Source organism: Stegastes partitus, unplaced genomic scaffold (genome assembly GCF_000690725.1).
Source record: "Stegastes partitus isolate 25-593 unplaced genomic scaffold, Stegastes_partitus-1.0.2 Scaffold505, whole genome shotgun sequence".
NCBI classification, from domain to species: Eukaryota; Metazoa; Chordata; class Actinopteri; family Pomacentridae; genus Stegastes; species Stegastes partitus.
In genome coordinates, this window is record NW_007578236.1 from 93,728 (window position 1) to 113,985 (window position 20,258).

Below are 20,258 nucleotides of genomic sequence, written 5' to 3' on the forward strand. Positions count from 1 at the left end.
GTGGGAGCTTCACTAGATAGAAGGTGAGCTCCTCGTCAGCCTCCGTGACTGCGTTAGCGCCTTAGCGTGTTATGTATAGATGTGAGAGGCGCGCTCTCTCTACAGGAACAGGAGCTCAGGTCTCCAGCAGATGAATGGTGCAGTGCTGCTGTTGTCATAGCAACCGCAGAGCAAAAGGAGGGGGAGGAGAAGGGTGGGTATTGAGGCAGGAAAGAAAATGGCACGAAAAAAATAAAAAAATAATAATAAAAAAAAAAGAAAAAGGAAGGGAGGGAGAAAAGCGAGGTGTATTATTAAAGGGACACAGTTTTTGCCATTCGTTGGACGGAGCTTCGGGGACGCGTCGGATCACAAATAGGCAAAAAAAAAAAAAAAGAGGAGAGCTGTTATTTGATAGAAACAAGGCGTTTCAATACTCCATTTTCCTCTTGGGCTCAGGGATCCCTGTCTGTCCTTGTTTTACCCTTGAAACTCTATTTGTACAGCTGCAGCCATGTTTTATGGCTATTTAGAGGTTCAAACCCGCGGGGCTGCCAGTTTATTGTGTGCCGTCTCCGCTCTGGTCGGGGTTCACGTCCGTCAGGCTGCGCTGCCTGCTGTTCTAAATGTTTTTTTATTAATCTCCTCCAGTCGCGCATATTTCCCAGGAGTGTCTCCAACTCCCCGCACGTGTTGCCAACGAGCCTCGAAGATGTGCTACAGTCACAGGTCAAACTTCTGCAAAGCCATGGTACCGGCACCAACTGATCCAAATCATAAAAGTCTCTTTTCAAACTGTCTGTGTGGTTAAAAAATGCCACTGGACAATTAGTGCAAACACTGTTTTTTTTTTTTTTTTCCTTTTTCATTCTTTTTTGGGTTAAATGTTTGGAAAATTAAATGTTTTCTTAACAGTTTTTAACAGTTATTCTCCAAGGTGTTATTAAACTACAAATAATAACTAGGAAAAAAAAACTGAAAAAAGTATTAAATTAGCAGTTAGTCATGTAAAAAACAGGTCTAAACTGTAAATATTTTCCATCTCACAAAAAAATCTATTTTTTTCTTTTACAACATTCGACCAGAAAATAATATTTTTTTTGTTTAAATGTTTAAATAACAAAAATACAATTATTTTTACATGTATTTTCTGTTATTTGAAAGAAAAATATGCATATTAAGGATTGAAAAATAGCAGCAAAAAAAGAAATTTAAAGTAGTATTTTACAGATTCTCCATTTTGTTAAATTACATATAAAAACTAGAAGAAACACAGAAAAAACATTAAATTGCAAGTTAACAAAAAAAAAAACAATAAAAAAAATACAGGCCAAAACTGTAAATAATGTCCACATCAAAATGTGTATTTTTAAAAAATTATAATTTGTTCCTTTACAACATTTAACCTCTATATTACAATATTTATTACACTATTTTGAAGGAGGAAAATGTATATTAAAGATTAAAAAATAATGTTTTTTTACCTGGTATTTTTTAGATTTTTCCTGGTTTGTTAAATTACTACAATATCTAGTAAAATCACAGTAAACAAGTTTTAAAGAACATGTTGACAAAAATTAATTAATTTAAAAATTGGGACATACAAATAGTAATTCCTTCTTTTACATGCGTCACTGTAACACATTTACTTTACACTGAGGAGGTCATGTTGAATATTGTTCTACTCCTATTATCAGGGTTAATGAACAAAAGGATCACGCTTTCAAAACTCTGCACAACATGAATAAAACAAAGGTGATATTATGAAGCCTTCAGGTTCTCAGATGCTGTAATTTTCCTTCCCACAGCGTCCCTGAATTCACCATTAACTATTCAGCAGGGCAATTTCTTTAATGTTGTATACGGTATCATAAAAAGTCTGTTTATGGCCCCAAGCTGTACAAAGGAACCAAGTTTCATGCCTTTACAAAAAAAAGGAACATAGAACCTCAATTATGGTATAAATCATCTTGACTAACACAAGGGACATGCAGTGTAGCTGGTCGCATACTGTCAACAACATGCGGCACAATTCAGTGAGATGAATTATCTCTGACTGTACAAAGGAGGAGGCATAAGTGTGCGAAAAAAAATCAGCAATCAGGCATCATTTATAGCCTACTTTTGTTGCCGTAAAGTGCTTTTGTAATCAGTTAGGAAGCGATAATGCCTCCATTCCTGAGATTTTTTTTTTCTTTTCTGGATGACAGTGTGTGGATTTTGAAGCTAGTATAAATCACTCGCAAATGTATGTTGTCTTTATATTGTGCCTACACATCCACGCAAAGCTCCTGGCAGCTTCAAGAAATAAACGATAATCTTCATCGCCACTGCCAGACATGACAGCTCTTTCTGTATTATTCGCTGCTTGTTTTTTTTTGTCATTCTTGCCATTGCTACTTCATCTTCCCCGCGGCTTTTTCCTATATTTTCCCGACGGATGTGGATGGAAGACTTGAAGCTGGCAGACTTTGTAGACGCCTTTTTTTAATTTATTAGGTAGCCAGCATCAATAGCTATTTTCCCCTTTTTTCAAACAGATGTATTATTATGCCAACTCATAAACTAACAATATGGAAGATGATTCGATAAATATTCTCGTTCCAAACTATTCACTGTAATTTCAGAAACTTCTATACACTTCCTGAAATCAATTTTAATGCTCATTGATTTCTTCCTACTGTCTATTTACATTCTTTTTTATAGCACATTTTGTTTTTTTAAATTTTCATTTTATTTTAATGTGTCTACTGCTTCTCCAAAACAGTTTTAGAATATTTTGTGTGTGTGTGTAAATGTGCAAATTAAACTATGTAATTACAGCATCCCTCCGATGAATAAGCAATCAACGGTCTTGAAATCGACTACCCAAGAAGAGTTTAAGCGTCACCTAAACTGCAACACCAGAAAACACAATACTCATAGAAATAGAAGTGTCTTTCCGGTGGAAAGTTTGAATCAGAGGGATGATATCACTCTCTTACATGTGTTTCCTTTGAGTCAGCGTTGCCCTTCATGTTGCTGCCCTTGGACTGTTTGCTGTATTACTGGTTGAAGTATCCAGGCGACCTTGGAAAAGAGAGCTTTCTCTCAGTGGTCCTCCCTGTTTAAATAAAAATACCTGTCTGTTCACTGTATTGGCAGACGATGTGCTTGACACATAAACACATCGAACTAGAGCTGCAGTGATTCATCAAGCAGTTGTCAACTCTTCAATTATTCACCACCTACTTTGATAATAGAGTAACTTTTTAGGCAGAAAAAAGATCTAAATTCTCTGATTCCCGGTTCTTAAATGTGCATATTTTCTGGTTTCTTTGCTCCTCCATGTTAGTCAACTGATTGTCTTTGGGTTGTGGACAAAACAAGACATTTAAGGACATCATGTTGGGATTTGGGAAACCCAGATTGACATTTTACAGGCCGAACAACTGATCGATTAATTGAAGCCGAGCTGACGCTTAGCGAGAGGTGAGAAACTAACTCAAAGCATAAAAGTAAACAATTCAAACAATATGATGTGTGAATACTGAGCTTTTCTCTCTGCTTCCAGCTGCTGAGATGAGCTAAGCTAACTAGCAGCTAATTGTAGCTTCATATTCACCACACACATCTGAGCGGTATCAGCTTTCCCACCCTACCAACTTTCAACACATTTCCTAAAATGTATAAATTTCTGCTTTAGGTTTTTTTCTGGACATGAACTAACTAAGCAACACCTCAACAGCTCCAGTTTAGAGAATCCTGCACTGGAACAGTTACATGTTGTCTTTTGGTTAGAGCTGCAACGATTAATCAATGAATCAACTAGTTGTCAACTATTCGATTAATCGGCAACTATTTCAACAATCAAACATTCGGTTTAAGTCACATTCTAAAGCAAAATAACATCTAAATTCTCTGATTCCAGCGTTTAAATTTAGATTTTTTCAGTTTTTGTCCTCTACGACAGTAAACAGCTGCAGTGATTAATCAATTAATCAACTAGTTGTCAATTATCAAACTGATCGGCAACTATTTCAACATCAATTATTTATATTTTTAAAGAAAAAAAATCTAATTTCTGTAACTCCATCATCCTAAATTGGAATATTATATTATATGGTTTCTTTCCTCTATGACAGTAAACTGAGGACATTTGAGGACGTCATCATTCATTTTTTAACGTTTTCTGACATGATATAGATCAATAATTGACAGATTAATCGACAATTAAAAAACAAAAAACAGTTGCGGCACTACCTTTGGTGTTACTACAGACTTTTTTGGGACATTTAGGGCAAATCTGAAGTCATTTAGGACAACTTTATGGCATTTTGGACTACATTTGAGTCATTTTTGACATGTTTCTGTCATTTATGAACATTTTTGAGCCATTCTGAACAACTTTTAAATAAGTTTAGACAATGTTGAACTTATTTTGGACATTTTTGAGTCTGAGTATCCACATGTGGACACCAAGACGTGACGCTGGTCTTTATTTCTATGAACAATGACAAATGTTTGCATTAGTCCTCTGACCAATCAGCACTTTCTTTTACTTTTCTCCACAAGCATTCATCATGTCAGCAGAAATTAAACAAGCTCAGATATGCATTAATTCCCTCAAGTAACTTTAAAGACACCGTCAAAGGCCTGATGTTTGCATCTGCTGATCTTTCATCACTGAAATATTCCATTTGGTTGATGACTAAAATGTGACAAGTACTTCTGTGGCAGCACTTAATCCGGCAGCTTCTTCAGCGTCCTCCTGAGGGCATCGTACTTACATTTCAATTACTCTTTCCTACTCTTAACCTTCACTCTTTATTTTTCACCTGTGACAAACGGAGCTGAAAATGTCACATTTCCTTCTCGGCGGAAGAAATTATTCGGTGGGTCTGCGGCGTCTGGGACGGTCGAGGGGAAGAAATTATGACAATAATTGACGAACGATTTTTCTCTCGAGGTGCAATCCTGGAGTAAGGAGGCGTGGAGATTGAGATGTCCCAAATGTCAGTGTTCATTTCAAAAAATTCACAGAGGAAACCAGATGCCACATAAAACATGAGGCTGGCTAAGGAGGCGTGGAGATGGAGAGAGAGATTGAGACGTCCCAGATGTCAGCCTTTGTTTCAAAAACACACAGAAAAGGACAAGATATGACAAAACGCTCAAGGCGTGGCGCACTGCAGGTTCGTATTAGATGACATCATGGCTGAAAGGAAAAGACTAGATTGCTCATTATGGTGTCCAGAAACCAGATGATCCTTTGATGTTAGAATTACTGCAAAAAAAAGGACAAATGGATTGATGCATTTCGTCCATACGATGAGCTTTGATTGGATGTTTAACACCGCAGGCACGCACAGCAGCTCTGTGACAGGATCGGCCTCATTTATCAGCAGAAAACTGGTGTTTATTAGCTGCTGTTTGATGATAGCTTGAGCTGCAGCTAACAATTATCTCATTATCAATTAATCAGAAGACCGTTTTCTTGATTATTCTTGTTGGAAAATGGGTAAAATGGCCATAACACATTGCAGGGGTCATAAAATGTCTTGTTTTGTCCAACACTCCAAAAATGGAGGTACAATCAGTAAACCAGGGGAGTCCAATCCTGGTCCTCGAGGGCCACAATCCTGCATGTTTTAAATGTTTCCCTCTTCAAAAACACCTGATTCAAATGATCAGCTCATCATCAAGCTCTGCAGAAGCCTGATAATGATCCTGATCATTTGAATCAGGTGTGTTGGAAGAGGGACACATCTAAAACATGCAGGACTGTGGCCCTCCAGGACCAGGATTGGACACCCCTACAGTAAACTAACTACACGTGTTTCCAAAGGTAGTGTGGTAGAGTGAGGTAGAGTTTGGAGGCACTTGTACTTCACTTTCGCGAATTCAAGCCTTTACTTCCCTACATCTCAGAGAACTCATATTTTTCTCTTATTTATTTTTTTTTACACACAGCTATAGTTAGTTTGCAGGTTAAGATTTTACAAAAAAAAATGATGCAATTAAACCACCCACTGCTTTCACAGTTATGCAATAAAAATCACAATCGAGTAATATTCACATTTACACAATAAACCTCTCTACGGAGGTGATTTGCTATAATAAATATTTTTCCTAAAAATAAATATTTATCTGAGAATATAGATTTGATAAGATAAATAAAGAAATTATTTTTAGGTAAGTGTATTTTGTTAACACTTCCTCTGTACTTTTACTGAGTTTTTATTTTGTTTTTTACACTTTAATATTAAATATTATATTAAAGTCAAAACAGATGAGAATCCTTAAGGTCCTTTAAAAAAAAAAAGTAAAATCTCTCTACTCTTGATAGGATCTTGCTGTGAGATGCGTTTCTAACCTAAAGCTATCCTGTTTATTATCAGAGAATACGAAGAGAGTGAGAAAAGTTCCTGAAATACTTCATCAAGACAGTCATTTTTCATCAGTCAACTTAACCGTTACGCAAACTAAGCTTAACTACAAAACTGCAACAACGCCTCTAAACATTTGGAGTAACGCTTCAGGTTGATTGGTTGGTTGATTGGCTCTCATCTCACCAAATTCTCATTGATTGAACAATCTGTGGTGTTACTCTCATAAGGAGAAAACGAGCCTTCTATAAATCATCTATTATTTTTGGCGACGGGAGGAACGGAGTAGGCTCGGCTCCAAATTAATTATGTCAAAGTAGTCATCTGTGTGGCGGCATTTTGATCAAACGGAGACCAAAAACTGGAGTGTAAACTCTTCAAACAGCAGTTTTGCAAATCAAAACTCTCCAACCAACATGGCGGGTCATCTAACAACAGCTGGCTAACTCTGCGTTATGTTCGTAAGCTGCTCTTGTGCTGGGATCAGAAGTTGATAGAGTTGTGTTTTCACAAATCATATGAATACAGGCAGGTGGATGTTGGTCAGTAGAGGTTAAACAGATTTAATATGCTGCAAATTCTAGCTCTTTAGATTGACTTATAATCCATTTAGACTACTAAACCTAGCAGGTGGTTTAGTCCTTCTAGAGATAACATGTAGATTTTCTGTCCTCCCTATCATCAGCTGGTTGAAAAGTAGACACGATTCTGTTTGTCTGATCACAAAACTAGTATTTTAAGATGAATCCAACCCCGTTTTTTTATCCCATGTTCTCTGTATCTGTAAATAAATCCCACAATAATCTATCTTGAGCAGACGTAGGCAATTCTTATTATGGTCCGCTGTATCTGTGTGATCCTGTTATCTCCTTTTAGACACTTCTCCTGTAAAAATCAAAAAATAGCAGCAAAACAAACAGACCCAGAAACGCAGCATTCATCAGCAGCAGCTAATTTACCAGAGCTGCACTGTTTTACTGTGGATCCTTTAAGACCACCCACACAGCGAGCTGCACAACCTGACTAAGCAGTTCTGCACACTGTGTCTCGCTAATCCAACACTAGTGCTGAGCATTGTTATGCCTACATCAGTGGCCATTTAGAAGTTAGCTTAGTGTACCACTTATTCACACATTACTCTATTACTGTAAGCACCGCGGAGACAATGGATTTTTGATATACTCATATTGCTGCGATAATTGCAGCGAGAGTGGGAGAAAAAAAAAATGAGGCGGTCTAATTAAATCAAGGCTTTTTCTTAGGTTTTAAGGCCAAATGCACTTTCCTACCTTTATGCAGCGATCCGTGGGGAGGCAGTAATTGTATTGATTGCAGCCATTAATTAGGGGGAAAAGCAGCGTAATCTGGGGAGAGATGTTGAAATAATTCCCCTTAAATGTTTCTGAGTGGAGCGCGGCCAATCAATCAGCCGGGGCGACATCCTCTGGTGGGACTGACACTTGAGTGAGATATTTATTAAAAGAACAAATAAGCAATCAGCGGTTACAGCTCGCGACAATCAGCCGCTCGGATATCAACGTGAGAACGAGCGGCCGACTACTCACATTCTTAGACAACAGAGGACTAAAAATAGACGACGAAAACAGAGCGGTCGGGGGAATCTGTGAGACATGCATGAAGACGAAGGAGTGTTGCATAATTAAAAAAAGAAAAAAAACCTGCAAGTGCTGCAGAATAGTGTAACTAAGTGTGATTACTAAAGCAGGAGCCTGAGGTGCTCGAGCTTTACTTGAGCAGTCCACTACAGTTATAGTATATCTATTAAAGGTGAAAGAGCAGTCTACGCCTTTACTTGTCTTATTTTAAAACTCTTCTTAAACCCTTTTTAATAGGATTGCTTTTATGCTGATTTTTTTTTAAAATTATGTTATTTATTTTATTTGTTAATATTATTCTCTTTTATCCTTCTTTCTTTCTTTCACTAATTTAAGTATTTATTTATTATTTTTCGCCTTGAGTTAATTTTATCCCGCATCTGCTTTTAATCCAACTTTTCCTTACTTGGAACTTTTGGTTCTTTTATTTTTTTTCATCTGGTGTCGTTGCATTGATTCATTCCAATTTGAACTTATTTAGGTATTTATGAAATATTACCAATATTATTATTCTTAGCCTTGTTGTTGCCATGGTTTTACCCTGTATTTTCCTTTATTCCACTTGTTCCTTTTCCTTACTTTGATATGGCATTTTCTGGTTCTCTCATTATTTTATTTATTATTGTCGCATTGATTTATTTCAATTCAAACTTATTTACTTACTTATTTACTATTACTACTATTTTTTTTACCATGGTTTTACCCTCTATTTTCTTTTACTCCATTTTTCCCTTCTCCTTACATGGATATGGCATTTTTAGTTCTTTTACTACATTATCTGTGTTGTACTATTGATTAATTTTAAAAATCTTTTACCATTTTTAACTCTATTTCTCCACTTTCTCTGTTTTAATAGTCTTTCTGAGTATCCTTTCCTTTTTTTGCCCTGTCTGTGAAGCACTTTTTATCTCTATTTTTAAAAGCTGCTACATAAATAACATTATAATTATTATTATCATTAATAATATTACTTGAAACAGACTTTTTGGTGTAATCAGTGTCATGTAAATCAAGCTGCTAAGTTAATGTTCCTGTAATATCTAGATATAGTTTCTGTAGTAGCGCATATTCACCAAGAAAGCAGACGTCTAAACTCTGCATCTACCTGAGCTGCTGTATTTTGCAGATTTCTGGATTTAAGCAACATTTTTAGCGCAGCCACATTAACTTCAGCGAAGAATATGACAGCCTCCTCCATCTAGCGAACCCTGGAGAGAACATATGTTTCCACGAGGGCAAAGCAGGGAGACAGATAAGCTTTATATCATGATTTGTGCTAAAAATGTTTCTGCTAAATGAGCGTTTTCCTTGAGGGATTCCTCAGGCTTATAATTATGTCAAATCAAAATGGTAAAAAAAACAAAAAAACAATGTCCTCCAAGCACAAAATCCAGAGTCGAGCCAAGTGTTGGCAAACATTCTGGCAAAGAAACTTTCCCCTGACCGTGTAGTTCAGCCTTTCTTCGGTTTCCTTGGAGGTTTATTACTGCTAGTTCAGTCGGACAGAAGGTAATGAAGATTGCGGCTTTAATTATTATATCAGAAGGTCAAAATCAGAAGTCGAAAATGATCCGAAACTTCAAAAGTACAAAACACATTAGCTTTAAAGTGACTGTAACGTATCAAAGGTAAAGAATGAGCTGCAGCAGAATGGACGCTCATAATGTTTTATTGTTATCGCTGATGCATTAGTTTTATTATTTGCTTTATTTTACTGTGCTATCTTATTTCATAATGTTGAGTAGAACACCCAATGCATTATTCAGGACGTTTGCTCTATAAAATATTCAAGATGTTTTTCAGTATAAAGTATAAAGAAGCATAAAATGGAAATAAACACAGAAAAGTGCGCTTAAGTACAGTACTTGAGTAAATGTACATATTCATTTCCCACTACTGGTTATATCTATTTCTATGTATGCAAAAAAGAAATTCCCTTGTTTTACTGGCAGCTTTTCATGTATATCTGACCTCAATCTATTCCCAATTAAAGTTTAATATTAACTGTAGCTCCAGGACGCACTGCCCGAATCTTTACCACGATTGTTTCACCAAATTTAATAAATTTTTTTTGAGAATGAAAATTGATTCTTGATGTTAGAAATACTCCCACTTCCAGAGCTTTTTACTCACAGCGCGTTCCTCAGAGGAGGAGGCTCGCAGTTGTCATGGAGATAACTTGTCCTCGAATGACCTCAGTGTGGAGTTAGAGTTCCATGACAACAGGTGATGATAAATCGGGGTTAACATCTGACAGCACAGACTGTGAGATGGGCTTAAAAGGTCCAGAAAAAGCTACTCGTAAAACCTTGAGTTTTTTTTTTTGTCAAACTACTGAGACCAAAGTTAAGAATGAAACTTTAAATCACACCACAGTTTCCATTCTGTGGCTCTTCTGGAGGTTTTGATTGTATTACATGCTCTTCTTCAGCATATATATACTAATATATACTTGAGAAAGTCACATAACTAAATATGCAGCATAATAATATACATTTATTTTGTAGTTTCAAATAATTACACTTACAATAAATGTTTAAAATGTTGCATTATCTTATCATTTAATGTAATTTTTTTCACTTTATTGTATATTTTTTATCACACAATGTGGATTATGTTGTGTTTTTATGAAAAATCGTACAAGCTAATATATTGATGACTTCTCTTCCTTATTTTAAAGCATCAGTATTGTGCCAGCCAGCGTCCCCTGTGTTCTTGTAAGGATTTACAGTCCTACTCAAATGTATTCATACCCTTCCATTAAAGAAAAGGCAAAATTCACAATAATCACTCAAATAACTAGAAACTTAAAAAAGTAATAATAAATAAAAATTTGCTAAATTATAATTTAGTGAAATAAGACATTGCTTTTAAATTGTGCTTGAAAAGAATAATTTTAAAAAACAAAACTGTCACGGACAAATGACAGCACTTTTCTGATGAGCAGTGGGACAAAATACCTGTTCACAGGTGCAGGAGTCTGATTGAGAGTTACAGAAAACACTTCACTCAAAGGGTTGTTCAAACAAAATATTAGTGTACAAGCCCCATCACGCTTGTTTCCTTGTTTGTTTGTTTTTTAATATATATATACTCTTTAATGGGAGGGTATGAATACATTTGACGAAGACTGAAAACTGTAACTTGTTTTGAATTCCGTTTCATAGAAAACTAGGAGTGACCAAGAGCAGAAAGCCTCAGAAGACTGAGCACACTGGGAGCGTACAGTGCATCTCCCGCCTGCCTCACAAATCTGTTTCTCAAGTTGACCCTTCGAGCGTCCAAAGGCCCCCTTGAGAGTCTTCAACAGGCAGAGGGGATTAAATCAGAAACTCAATGATTCTCTAAAAAGGTCAGCGCTTTCATTGCGTTTTCATTCTATCAGAGCCTCGCGGTTGAATAACTCAAGTCCTCACCAACATCACCACTCAGCCTCCCTGAGGCCAATCAGGAGCTTCGCAGGAGGGCCAAAGAGAGGCTGCGGTTGGTGGAGGCCACCGGGGGGATCAAAGTGCTGCAGCCTTTAGACCTGCTGCTGCTTTTTTTTTTTTTTTTTCCTGCTCTCTAAAGCACTCCTCTGCCACCACTCTTCCTCTCACCTCGGCCATCTCTGGCATGGGAGGGGTTCTGGCCTGTGACGCCGAGCTCGGTACCGTCAAGCTGTGCAGGAAGTGGTGCTGAGTTGAATTAATTAAAGGGTGAGAAAGCCGAGGAGGCCGAGCCCAAGTGCAATCTGGTGCTCGAAGCCACCGGAGAGCAGACGCAGGCCTTTGAGGGGCTTTTGCACGTTGTCAGATGTGCTGATGGCAAGAAGAGTTTAGCTGCTACAGTGAAGTCGAACTGTCATGTAATCTGAACAACATCACCTGATGGGAAGGTTTAACCCACTGAACCACAAAACACACCGACAGGTTTGAGAGGCATGTTGTCGTTGAAAAATAAAATTAAAAATTACACCATTAACCAACTCCAGAAACTGTAAAAAACAGAAATAACTGCCAGATTGTCAACTTTCAAATGGCCCTCAAGCTAAGACCATATTTCATCAAAACCACTTTATTCAACAGGTCTCTTAAAAATTCCCCCAAAATATACCCTTTACTCTCACCAGATTGGGTAAAAAAATAAAAAATTCCATGCCTCCTGGTGCAACTGTGAGGCTATTAGCGACTAAGCTGCAACCAAAAGTGAAGTGATAAAAATTCAGAGACTTTTCAGCTGAACTGCAGGCTGTGTATCACACAGAGAGGATGGAAACTAAAGAAGAAATGCAACAAGAACTCAAATATATGTCATAAGTAGACTGATCACTATTTTTTCCAGTAATAAAAAAAGTTTTGTGCATGTTGATTCCTGTTTGTTCAATTAAAAAACAAATAATTTAAAAAATTTAAAGTTTTTTGGGGTTTTTAACGACTTATGCCATTATAACTGTGTTATACTGCACAGAATAAAACTGTGGGTTCTTTCTGCTTCTAATCATGATTGCGCTGTTTGCAAAGAGGCGCACAACTTCACATTGCAGGTAGAAAATGAGCCTACAGTGAGCAAAAAGATGACAGGAGGAAAAAAACGCCCAGAAACTGCACTGGGTTAGAGGGTCAAGCACACCTACATCAATCAACAAACGCTTTTATGTTGTCTACGTTTTAATGGCTTCATTATTTCAACAGACAAGGCAAAACAACACAACACACAATAAGTGATGTGACACAGACATAAATCTGCGAGGATTAACACAGTGAAGGCCCTAATCCTGCCAAAAGGTAAATGCACACCGCCACCAAACACTTAAGATGACAAGTGTAAGTGTGCTAATTACGCCAAGGTAAAAGGAAGCACACAAAGCCAAAATGCAGCACAGCTGAAACATAAGGCATATTAAAAAGAAGATAATCCCCAAGTCTTCATTTAAAAATTTTTGAAAAAGCACACACATACACACACACAAAGCAGGCCTCACAACAAGCCGCACCTGACTGGTATAATATATCAAGGCAAACGATGACATGTGCAACAATACTGCAAAGAGACCTCTCCCTGCGTCAGCCGCCGAATAAGAATAGTACAAATGAGACAGCGCTGCACATCATTAATCAAGCTATTCTTGGCTGTCAAGATAGCAACACACACACACACACACACACACACACATGCATGTATTTACAGATTCCCATACACGCTGATGTTCTAAAAAATTCACTTTGATTCCCGCAGATGAAAGTGCAGCCATCAAATCGGGCCGAATCTGCCAGGAAAGATTGAATAAAAGAGAAAAATAACAAATGGCACAAGCAACGGTGGCTCCTCAAAACAAGCAGAGAAAAGAGGAAAGAAAGTGTGATGAGATTTGGCTTGGTCTGAAATCTAATTCTTACGCCCAGCTCCCCACAAAGAGAGAAAAAAAAGAGAAAAGAAAGAAAAGAAAAACGCCTCTGCTATCCACACACAGGCCTCTACAGCAGCGTGGCACGCCCAGTTAAAATGAGAGAAAATGATGTGGTGTGTTTCCTCTTTCAAACCCACAGTTTGGATGACCCGGGAGAGACCATAAATCATTCTGTATGATGTAAAAATCACAGTCGTCCCCCCCCTCCACCACCTCCACCCCCACCCGTCCTCTGGCATACCAGAAATGGTTAATGCTGTGATGTAGCCGAGAGGCTGGTGCACCCTAGTGGTGGCTGCCGAATGGAGCTTTAAAGTCCTTCACACCCACTCTGCTTCTGTGTGGAGGCTGCACTGATATTGGATAAAGCTGCAATGTCAATATTTCATTTCTCATTTTGAAATACAGCACAGCAGCAGTAAGCTTTAGCTGTCCACACTGCCTTGTGTACTGAAACCACAGCTTTCTCTCCCCACCTCCCGTAATAACAGCACAGAGAACATGACACAGACTCATAATCCAGTTAATGGGGGAGACAGAGGGGAGGCAATTTTCCACATTCCCTGAATGTCAGAGATGAGTGTGGAAGGAGACGATTAGTGGTGGGGAGATAGAAAGCGATAAAGGAGGGCAGAGCCGACCGCAGCTCGCAGTCCATCAGCTGTTCTTGACACTGTCAATTAGGTATGACTTTGGTGATTACGAGAATTAGAAACTGCGGTGGTTGCCGCGGGCCGGAGCTCAGCCCTGCTTTATGGTTCTGCTCAGAATTAGTGGCTAAGTAATACGGTAAAGGATTACCGCTTATCGGGGTGAAACATCTCTCCTCTCCTGTTCACTTAAGTTTCATAAAATCGCATTTAATTCAGTGTGCGTGACTCTGATTACTGCCTGCAGTGGTACAGTGAAGGGTTAAGGGAGGCTGTGTTAGTACAGTGAATCCACGGGGGAGGACAGCCACACAAACCTGAGCCAGATTTAGCCCACATCTCTCTTAGTGTTCCTCCCAAACCCTCATTGTAAAAGAAAAAAAAAAAGTGACAACACTGCTCAGCTGATTCAGACTGTGTGGATGGTCCGCTGCAGCATCTTTACCTGTGAGCTTCTTCACTGGCTGCAGCCTGACACTGATGGTCTGGTGGGTGAGCAGCGGGGAGGAGGGCAGAGAGCGCGACACGCCCTCCATTATGCGAATGTGCTGCATGCCCTCGGTCATGGAGAGTGGGGGCACAGCGTAGTCTCCTTCAAAGACACAGTCGCTGTCTATGCTGCCACCTGCAGGACGGGAGGAGAAAAAAAACAACAAGGAGTGAGGGATGGGTTTGCTCTGCTTTGAGTGGAGCATTAAAATTTAATGACACTGACACTGTTGGGACAAACGCAGAATCAGTTCCTGCAATTGAAAGCAAAGAGAGGTCATGGAGGAATCTGTATAGATGAGATTTATCTGATAACAGACGTGTCTGAAACAGTCTTGGTAAAAAAATAACACTGTGTGATTCACAAAGGCAGTGTTTGGGGATTTATGTTGCATTTATTGTATATATTTAACCATCCAAACCCACAGATAGGTTTAAAAGGAATGTTTTTTTTGTTTGTTTTAGTTTAAATCACCAAAATTACACCATTTATCACAACCAGAAACTGTATAAATAGAAAGAAATGTTATATTTTCAACTTTCCAAGAGGCCTTGAACTACTCATCTGTGATATGCTTTTTTGTCATCAAAACCTCCATGGCTGATTTTTAAATAAATACCAAAAATGAACCATTTGGACTAACAAGATTCTATAAAAAATTTAAAATTCTGCACTCTTTCACCCAGCTATAAAGTTAATAAGGACTCAGCTGCAATCAAGAGTCACATAACAACAATTCAGGGAGTTTTTGGCTGAACTGCAGGCTGTGTTTATACAAAAGAGACAGGAGACAAGTATGGAAATAAATTATAAATGTACGTAGTAACATATCTATAGTATATAGAGTCAGCACTATTTTTGCAATATTGGTGACATGTGGGTATTTGGAAAATGTTGGACATGTGGATTCCTATTTTTTTAATTACTGCAAAAGAAAAAAAATCAAAGAAATGTAGTTGTTGTTTTTTTCTTTCTTTTTTAGTGATTTACGGTATTGTAACGGGGTCATACTGCACAAAATGTATTTTTTAGTTTTGTTTTCTTCTAGTAATGGTTGTTCTGTTCCCATAGAGATGCAGGACTTTATATTACAGAGAAAAATTAGCCCACAGGAGCAAAAAAGAAACACCCAGAAACTGCCTGGATTTCAAAGGGTTAGTATGAATGATTATATTTAATTTCCTTAAATGGATTGGTTAGTCAGTGATATGTCAAGTTTAGTCAAGAGCGTGTGTTGACTGTTTTTTTCTTTTTTTACATTTACAATGATATGAAACTGAGAAAACCAACAAATCTTCACATTCGAGAAGCTGGATGTTTGACATTTTTGCTTAATAAGTAACAAACAATTGACTGACTATCGCAACATTTTTATGTTGAATGACTAATAATTACAGCACTAGAAGCGTTTGCTGGACGGCTACTGTTTTGGATTCAATTGTTTGTTCAGTTTGCTCACCTGCTGTAGAAACTGTACAGCATTTAGATAGGAGACAGTACCTCAGCTTAGCCCCTGATTTCTGGTATTAGTGCAGCATCATTATTGAGTGGAACAGGACTGACCCAGAAGAGAGAACAGCCCTGAAGGCAACACGTGCAGCTTACATTTACTGTTACAAACTACAGCCTGCCTGACCTCTGCAAGTCCCACGGTAACACAAAACCCCGCAATTTCTATATAATAAAGGAGGATTTTCTAACCATCTGAAATGTGTTTAAACAAACTGAAAAAAGAGCACAGTCATGACCACGAGAGAGTGTTTTATTTACAAAAAAAAAAAAAATGGGGGAAAAAAAAAGCCTCTCACAATGAGCAATAATTACAGACGGAGCATAAACAACCACTCACCATCACTTATCCACCCTCTTCTCCTCTCTTGCTTCAAAAACCACAAATTATGACAACTTAGGGTTTTTTTTTTTAACTTTACACACAAACAGACACTCGCTGGTGGATAAAAAAAAAAAGAAACAGCCAGCTGTCTGTAAACACAACATCCATTTTGTGAATCAGTTTTGGCTCAGACTCCCCCATTTCCCTGCAGACAGGAGCTGCAAAACCAACTGGTCAAGCAACAGTCTCGCATCAGATAGCAGCCGCAAAAGTGAGACAAGAAGCCATTATCAGACACCAGTCCGTGACAAGTCCCCGAGGAGGCCTGTATGATGGTTTAGGCGGGAGGAGGGGGGCGGGAGAGCGAAATCGGCTGCTGTAATGCAAATACACGAGCATAGCAACACTTGCACACATGGAAGAAATATCGCACACACACACTCGTCTCTCTGCGGCTCTGGCAGTGCTGGAGTCAGTCCATCCATTCACTGGGGAATGTCACTGCACTGCAAAAGCAAAAACAACAGCCAGAGCAGCGGTTACATCCCCCTCGCATGGAAATTCTCGGCATGTATGCTAACTCTGGTGTGAATACCAAAGGAGGGGGAGAGCTTGGTATTCTGGTGGCAATTATCCGTAGTCAAGTTCCTACTCGATTCTAATGCGAAGCTGAATAAAAACAAACTATTATGCTTTTATTAACAAATTATTCACCATGAGAGCAAAGAAATGTTTCACATTAACCCTCTGAACTCCTGGAAGGTTCTGCATGTTTTCTCCTCCTGCTGCGTTTTTATTCACTGTGGGCTCATTTTTAACTGCAAGTCCTGTACTTCTATGGAAAGACACAAGTAGAGAGGACTCAAAAATGTCTGACACGTGTATGATGCCACAAATCATATAAAAAAATAAATAAAAGTTGAATTTCTTTGCTTATTTGTTCTATGAAAGTTGAAGATAAATTGGAATCAGCAGCATTTTTCCAGATGCCCACAGGTGTTACCATCCATCCATCCATTATCTCTACACCGCTTAATCCTCATTAGGGTCGCGGGGGGGCTGGAGTCTATCCCAGCTGACTTAGGGCGAAGGCAGGAGACACCCTGGACAGGTCACCAGTCCATCGCAGGGCCACACCCAGAGACAGACAACCTCACATTCACACCTACGGACAATTTAGAGTCACCAATTAACCTCAACATGTTTTTGGATTGTGTGGGAGGAAGCTGGAGAACCCGGAGAGAACCCACGCTGCACGGGGAGAACATGTAAACTCCACGCAGAAAGATTCCGGTGCCCCCACCGGGACGCGAACCGGCAACGAGGCTGCGAGGCAACAGTGCTACCAACTGCGCCACCTTGCAGCCCCAGGTGTTACCAATAAACAAAAAATAAATTGTCGACCTACAAAACATATTTACTGCCTGCAGTTCAGCCAATGTCTGTCAAAAAAATTCAGAATTTTTGTCCCGTGACAGTTGGCAGCAGCGACTTTTTGGTTTTGCAGAGGAATGCAGAATTTTTTTTTGTTTTTTTACAGAATCTGCTTTTTGTAAGCATGACCTGCAGTTCAGCCGAATTCAATCACTGAATTTTTGTCACATTAAAGTGGCAAGGAGTGTCCAATTTTATTTTACTTTTTTTGTAGAGTTAGTGCAAACGGTTTATTTTTTGGTAAATTTGAAAGTGAAACATGTAGAATAAGATGATTTTCATGAAATACGACAATTACAGCCTTAGATTTGTTGAAGTTTTCTGATGAAATGACACGTCACAGAAGAGTAATTCAAGTCTCATTAAAACTATATTGAAAATACAAAGATTGTTTTTCTGCCTGTACAGCTTCTGGCTCTAATAAATGGTGTAATTTTGGCAGTTTTTCGAAAATAACATGCCTTACACACCCACTGGTGCGCTTTGAGGTTCAGAGGGTTAAAGTAATCAACAGAGATGCATAAGTGGTACACAATTAGTAAATGTCATTTCAGGATAGTCTCAAGCAAAAAAAAGCCAGAACGTGTGATTCACTGAAATCAAAAGGTTTATTTCAGGGCAAAGACTAGAGGGGGTGGAGAGAGAGAACCAGCCGCACTTCAGGGATTTAATCCAGAGAACAAGAGCGTTGAAGGGGAAATTATGGTGCTTTATTTTAGACTTTGATAAGAGACGTGCACGAGGACCACATCACGCCTCGAAATAAACACAAACACCTCCTCGTCAAGGTGTTCCGCTCAAAACATGCACGAGTAGGGGGAAAAAAATAAAACACGAAGTTATAATTGTCCAAAACACTTCCTGCCGAGCGCTGACATTCCTGCAGTTGATAAACATCTCGTGTTGTATGCAGCCTATTTCCCCGACAAATAACCAGATTTACAGACAAAATTACAAGAATATAAAATTCATACAGTTCTCTACCCGTAAATATAACTTCATCTTCAGCACTCATAAACTTTTCTGCTATAAAGTCGAATGAAATAGAGTCCAGTAACGAGGCCTCCACGGGTTCCTTCAGTGAAAACATTAAGGGAGCAGAAATAAAGTCTGGAAAGAGCCAAGAGAGAGGTATTACAGGAAATGAGAAGGTAAAGGTGGCGAAAGAACTTGCATGCTTGTTTCAGCGACTCAGCTTCTCATTCACTCACATAATAGGCATTCACACCTCAATATACTCCGTAACAAGCGAGACGACCAGTTATAGCTGAGATTGATTTTGCAAGGCCAAGATTGCAGATTTGATTTGGGAGTTGCGGTTGCTTACCTTGGCCGATGTGGCTCAGGTGAGGGTCTAGACTGGGCGAGCGGGGGTCTGCCAAGTCCTCGCTCCCGCCATCTGCAGACGAGGAGCAGAAAGAGAAAGACAGGGAGTGAGTTCGGTGGTAGCGCGGCGAGGAGGCGAGCAGCAGCGCCACCTCTTCCTCTCCGATCAGCCAGGTGTGGGACCTGAGGACCCCCAGGAGGCTGCTCACGCACAGCCCCTCCACGCCCTTCCTCCTGGGGCCCAGGCGGCCTCTTATGGTGGCGAAGTGGGACCTCGCCGCCAAGCTCCAATTCTTCCTCCTCCCCATTTTTTTCAGTCTAAAACGAGCCCTTCTATCTCTCAGCGTACGGCCTGCCCATGCAGATAACAAAATAGTTTACATTGCAGCCATTGTTGCATGCAGTCGTGTGATGGAGCCACAATCAAGAGAGCTCACTGGGCTCCACGGTTCAATGAGCGCGGACTAGCAGTAAAACAGTGGGCGTTTCCCAGGATAGATCCACATACGGCTAATGATATGAGGATCAATTACGCCCAAGGGAGCAGGCAGGCAGAATTATCCACAGTGGATGGAGCCGAAAAAGAGGGGGGTGGTGGGACAGGGGGGGCAGCATCAATGGGCAGCACAGTCAGTGTCACCGGGGGATTGTTTCATAATCCTGTTGAAGTGCAGATGGATCTACTGTAAAGCAAGACGGGCCAGCAGAGGAGGTGTGGAACAAATGATTTATACTCAGAAAAAAAAACACGACATCCCTGCAGAATTAAGTCAGCTATTAATACAATCTAAACTGAGCTACTTGTGTAAAAACTAGCCTAAGCCGGTGGATTATCTGCGTGTAGATAGATCAAAGATTGCCGCATTAAGCAGAACGGAGAGAAGGGCCTTTTATCAAAAAAAAAAAAAAGAAAAGGGGGATTGTATATTTTGGCCCGCATTGTGTTTCAATCACAGAGCTCACCGTCAGCCCAGAAAAACCCAAACAAATACTCAAGAATTATCTCTCCCATCGCAGATTCACACACCGTGGGCCAGTAGCCACACAGCAGGCTAGATTGGCTCGCTGGTGGAAAGATCAAGCTTGTCGATGGGCAGATAGAATAGGCTGTGGGGCATGATTGTGTGAGAACTGGGCCAGCCTGAGATTGACACTGATTGCGGAAGGGAGTC

The 20,258-nt window shown here is 39.4% G+C and overlaps 1 protein-coding gene across 1 annotated transcript in view; it reads right to left on the bottom strand.

The window, feature by feature from the left end:
• Positions 1-20,258, bottom strand: part of tanc2b (tetratricopeptide repeat, ankyrin repeat and coiled-coil containing 2b) — a 166,876-nt gene that overhangs the window by 74,013 nt on the left and 72,605 nt on the right. The window contains exons 3-4 of the mRNA XM_008287525.1: positions 19,088-19,159; positions 14,448-14,627 (exon numbers count right to left, since the gene is read on the bottom strand). Coding sequence (XP_008285747.1) covers positions 14,448-14,627; positions 19,088-19,159 — 252 coding nt within the window. The remainder of the gene's footprint in view (positions 1-14,447; positions 14,628-19,087; positions 19,160-20,258) is intronic.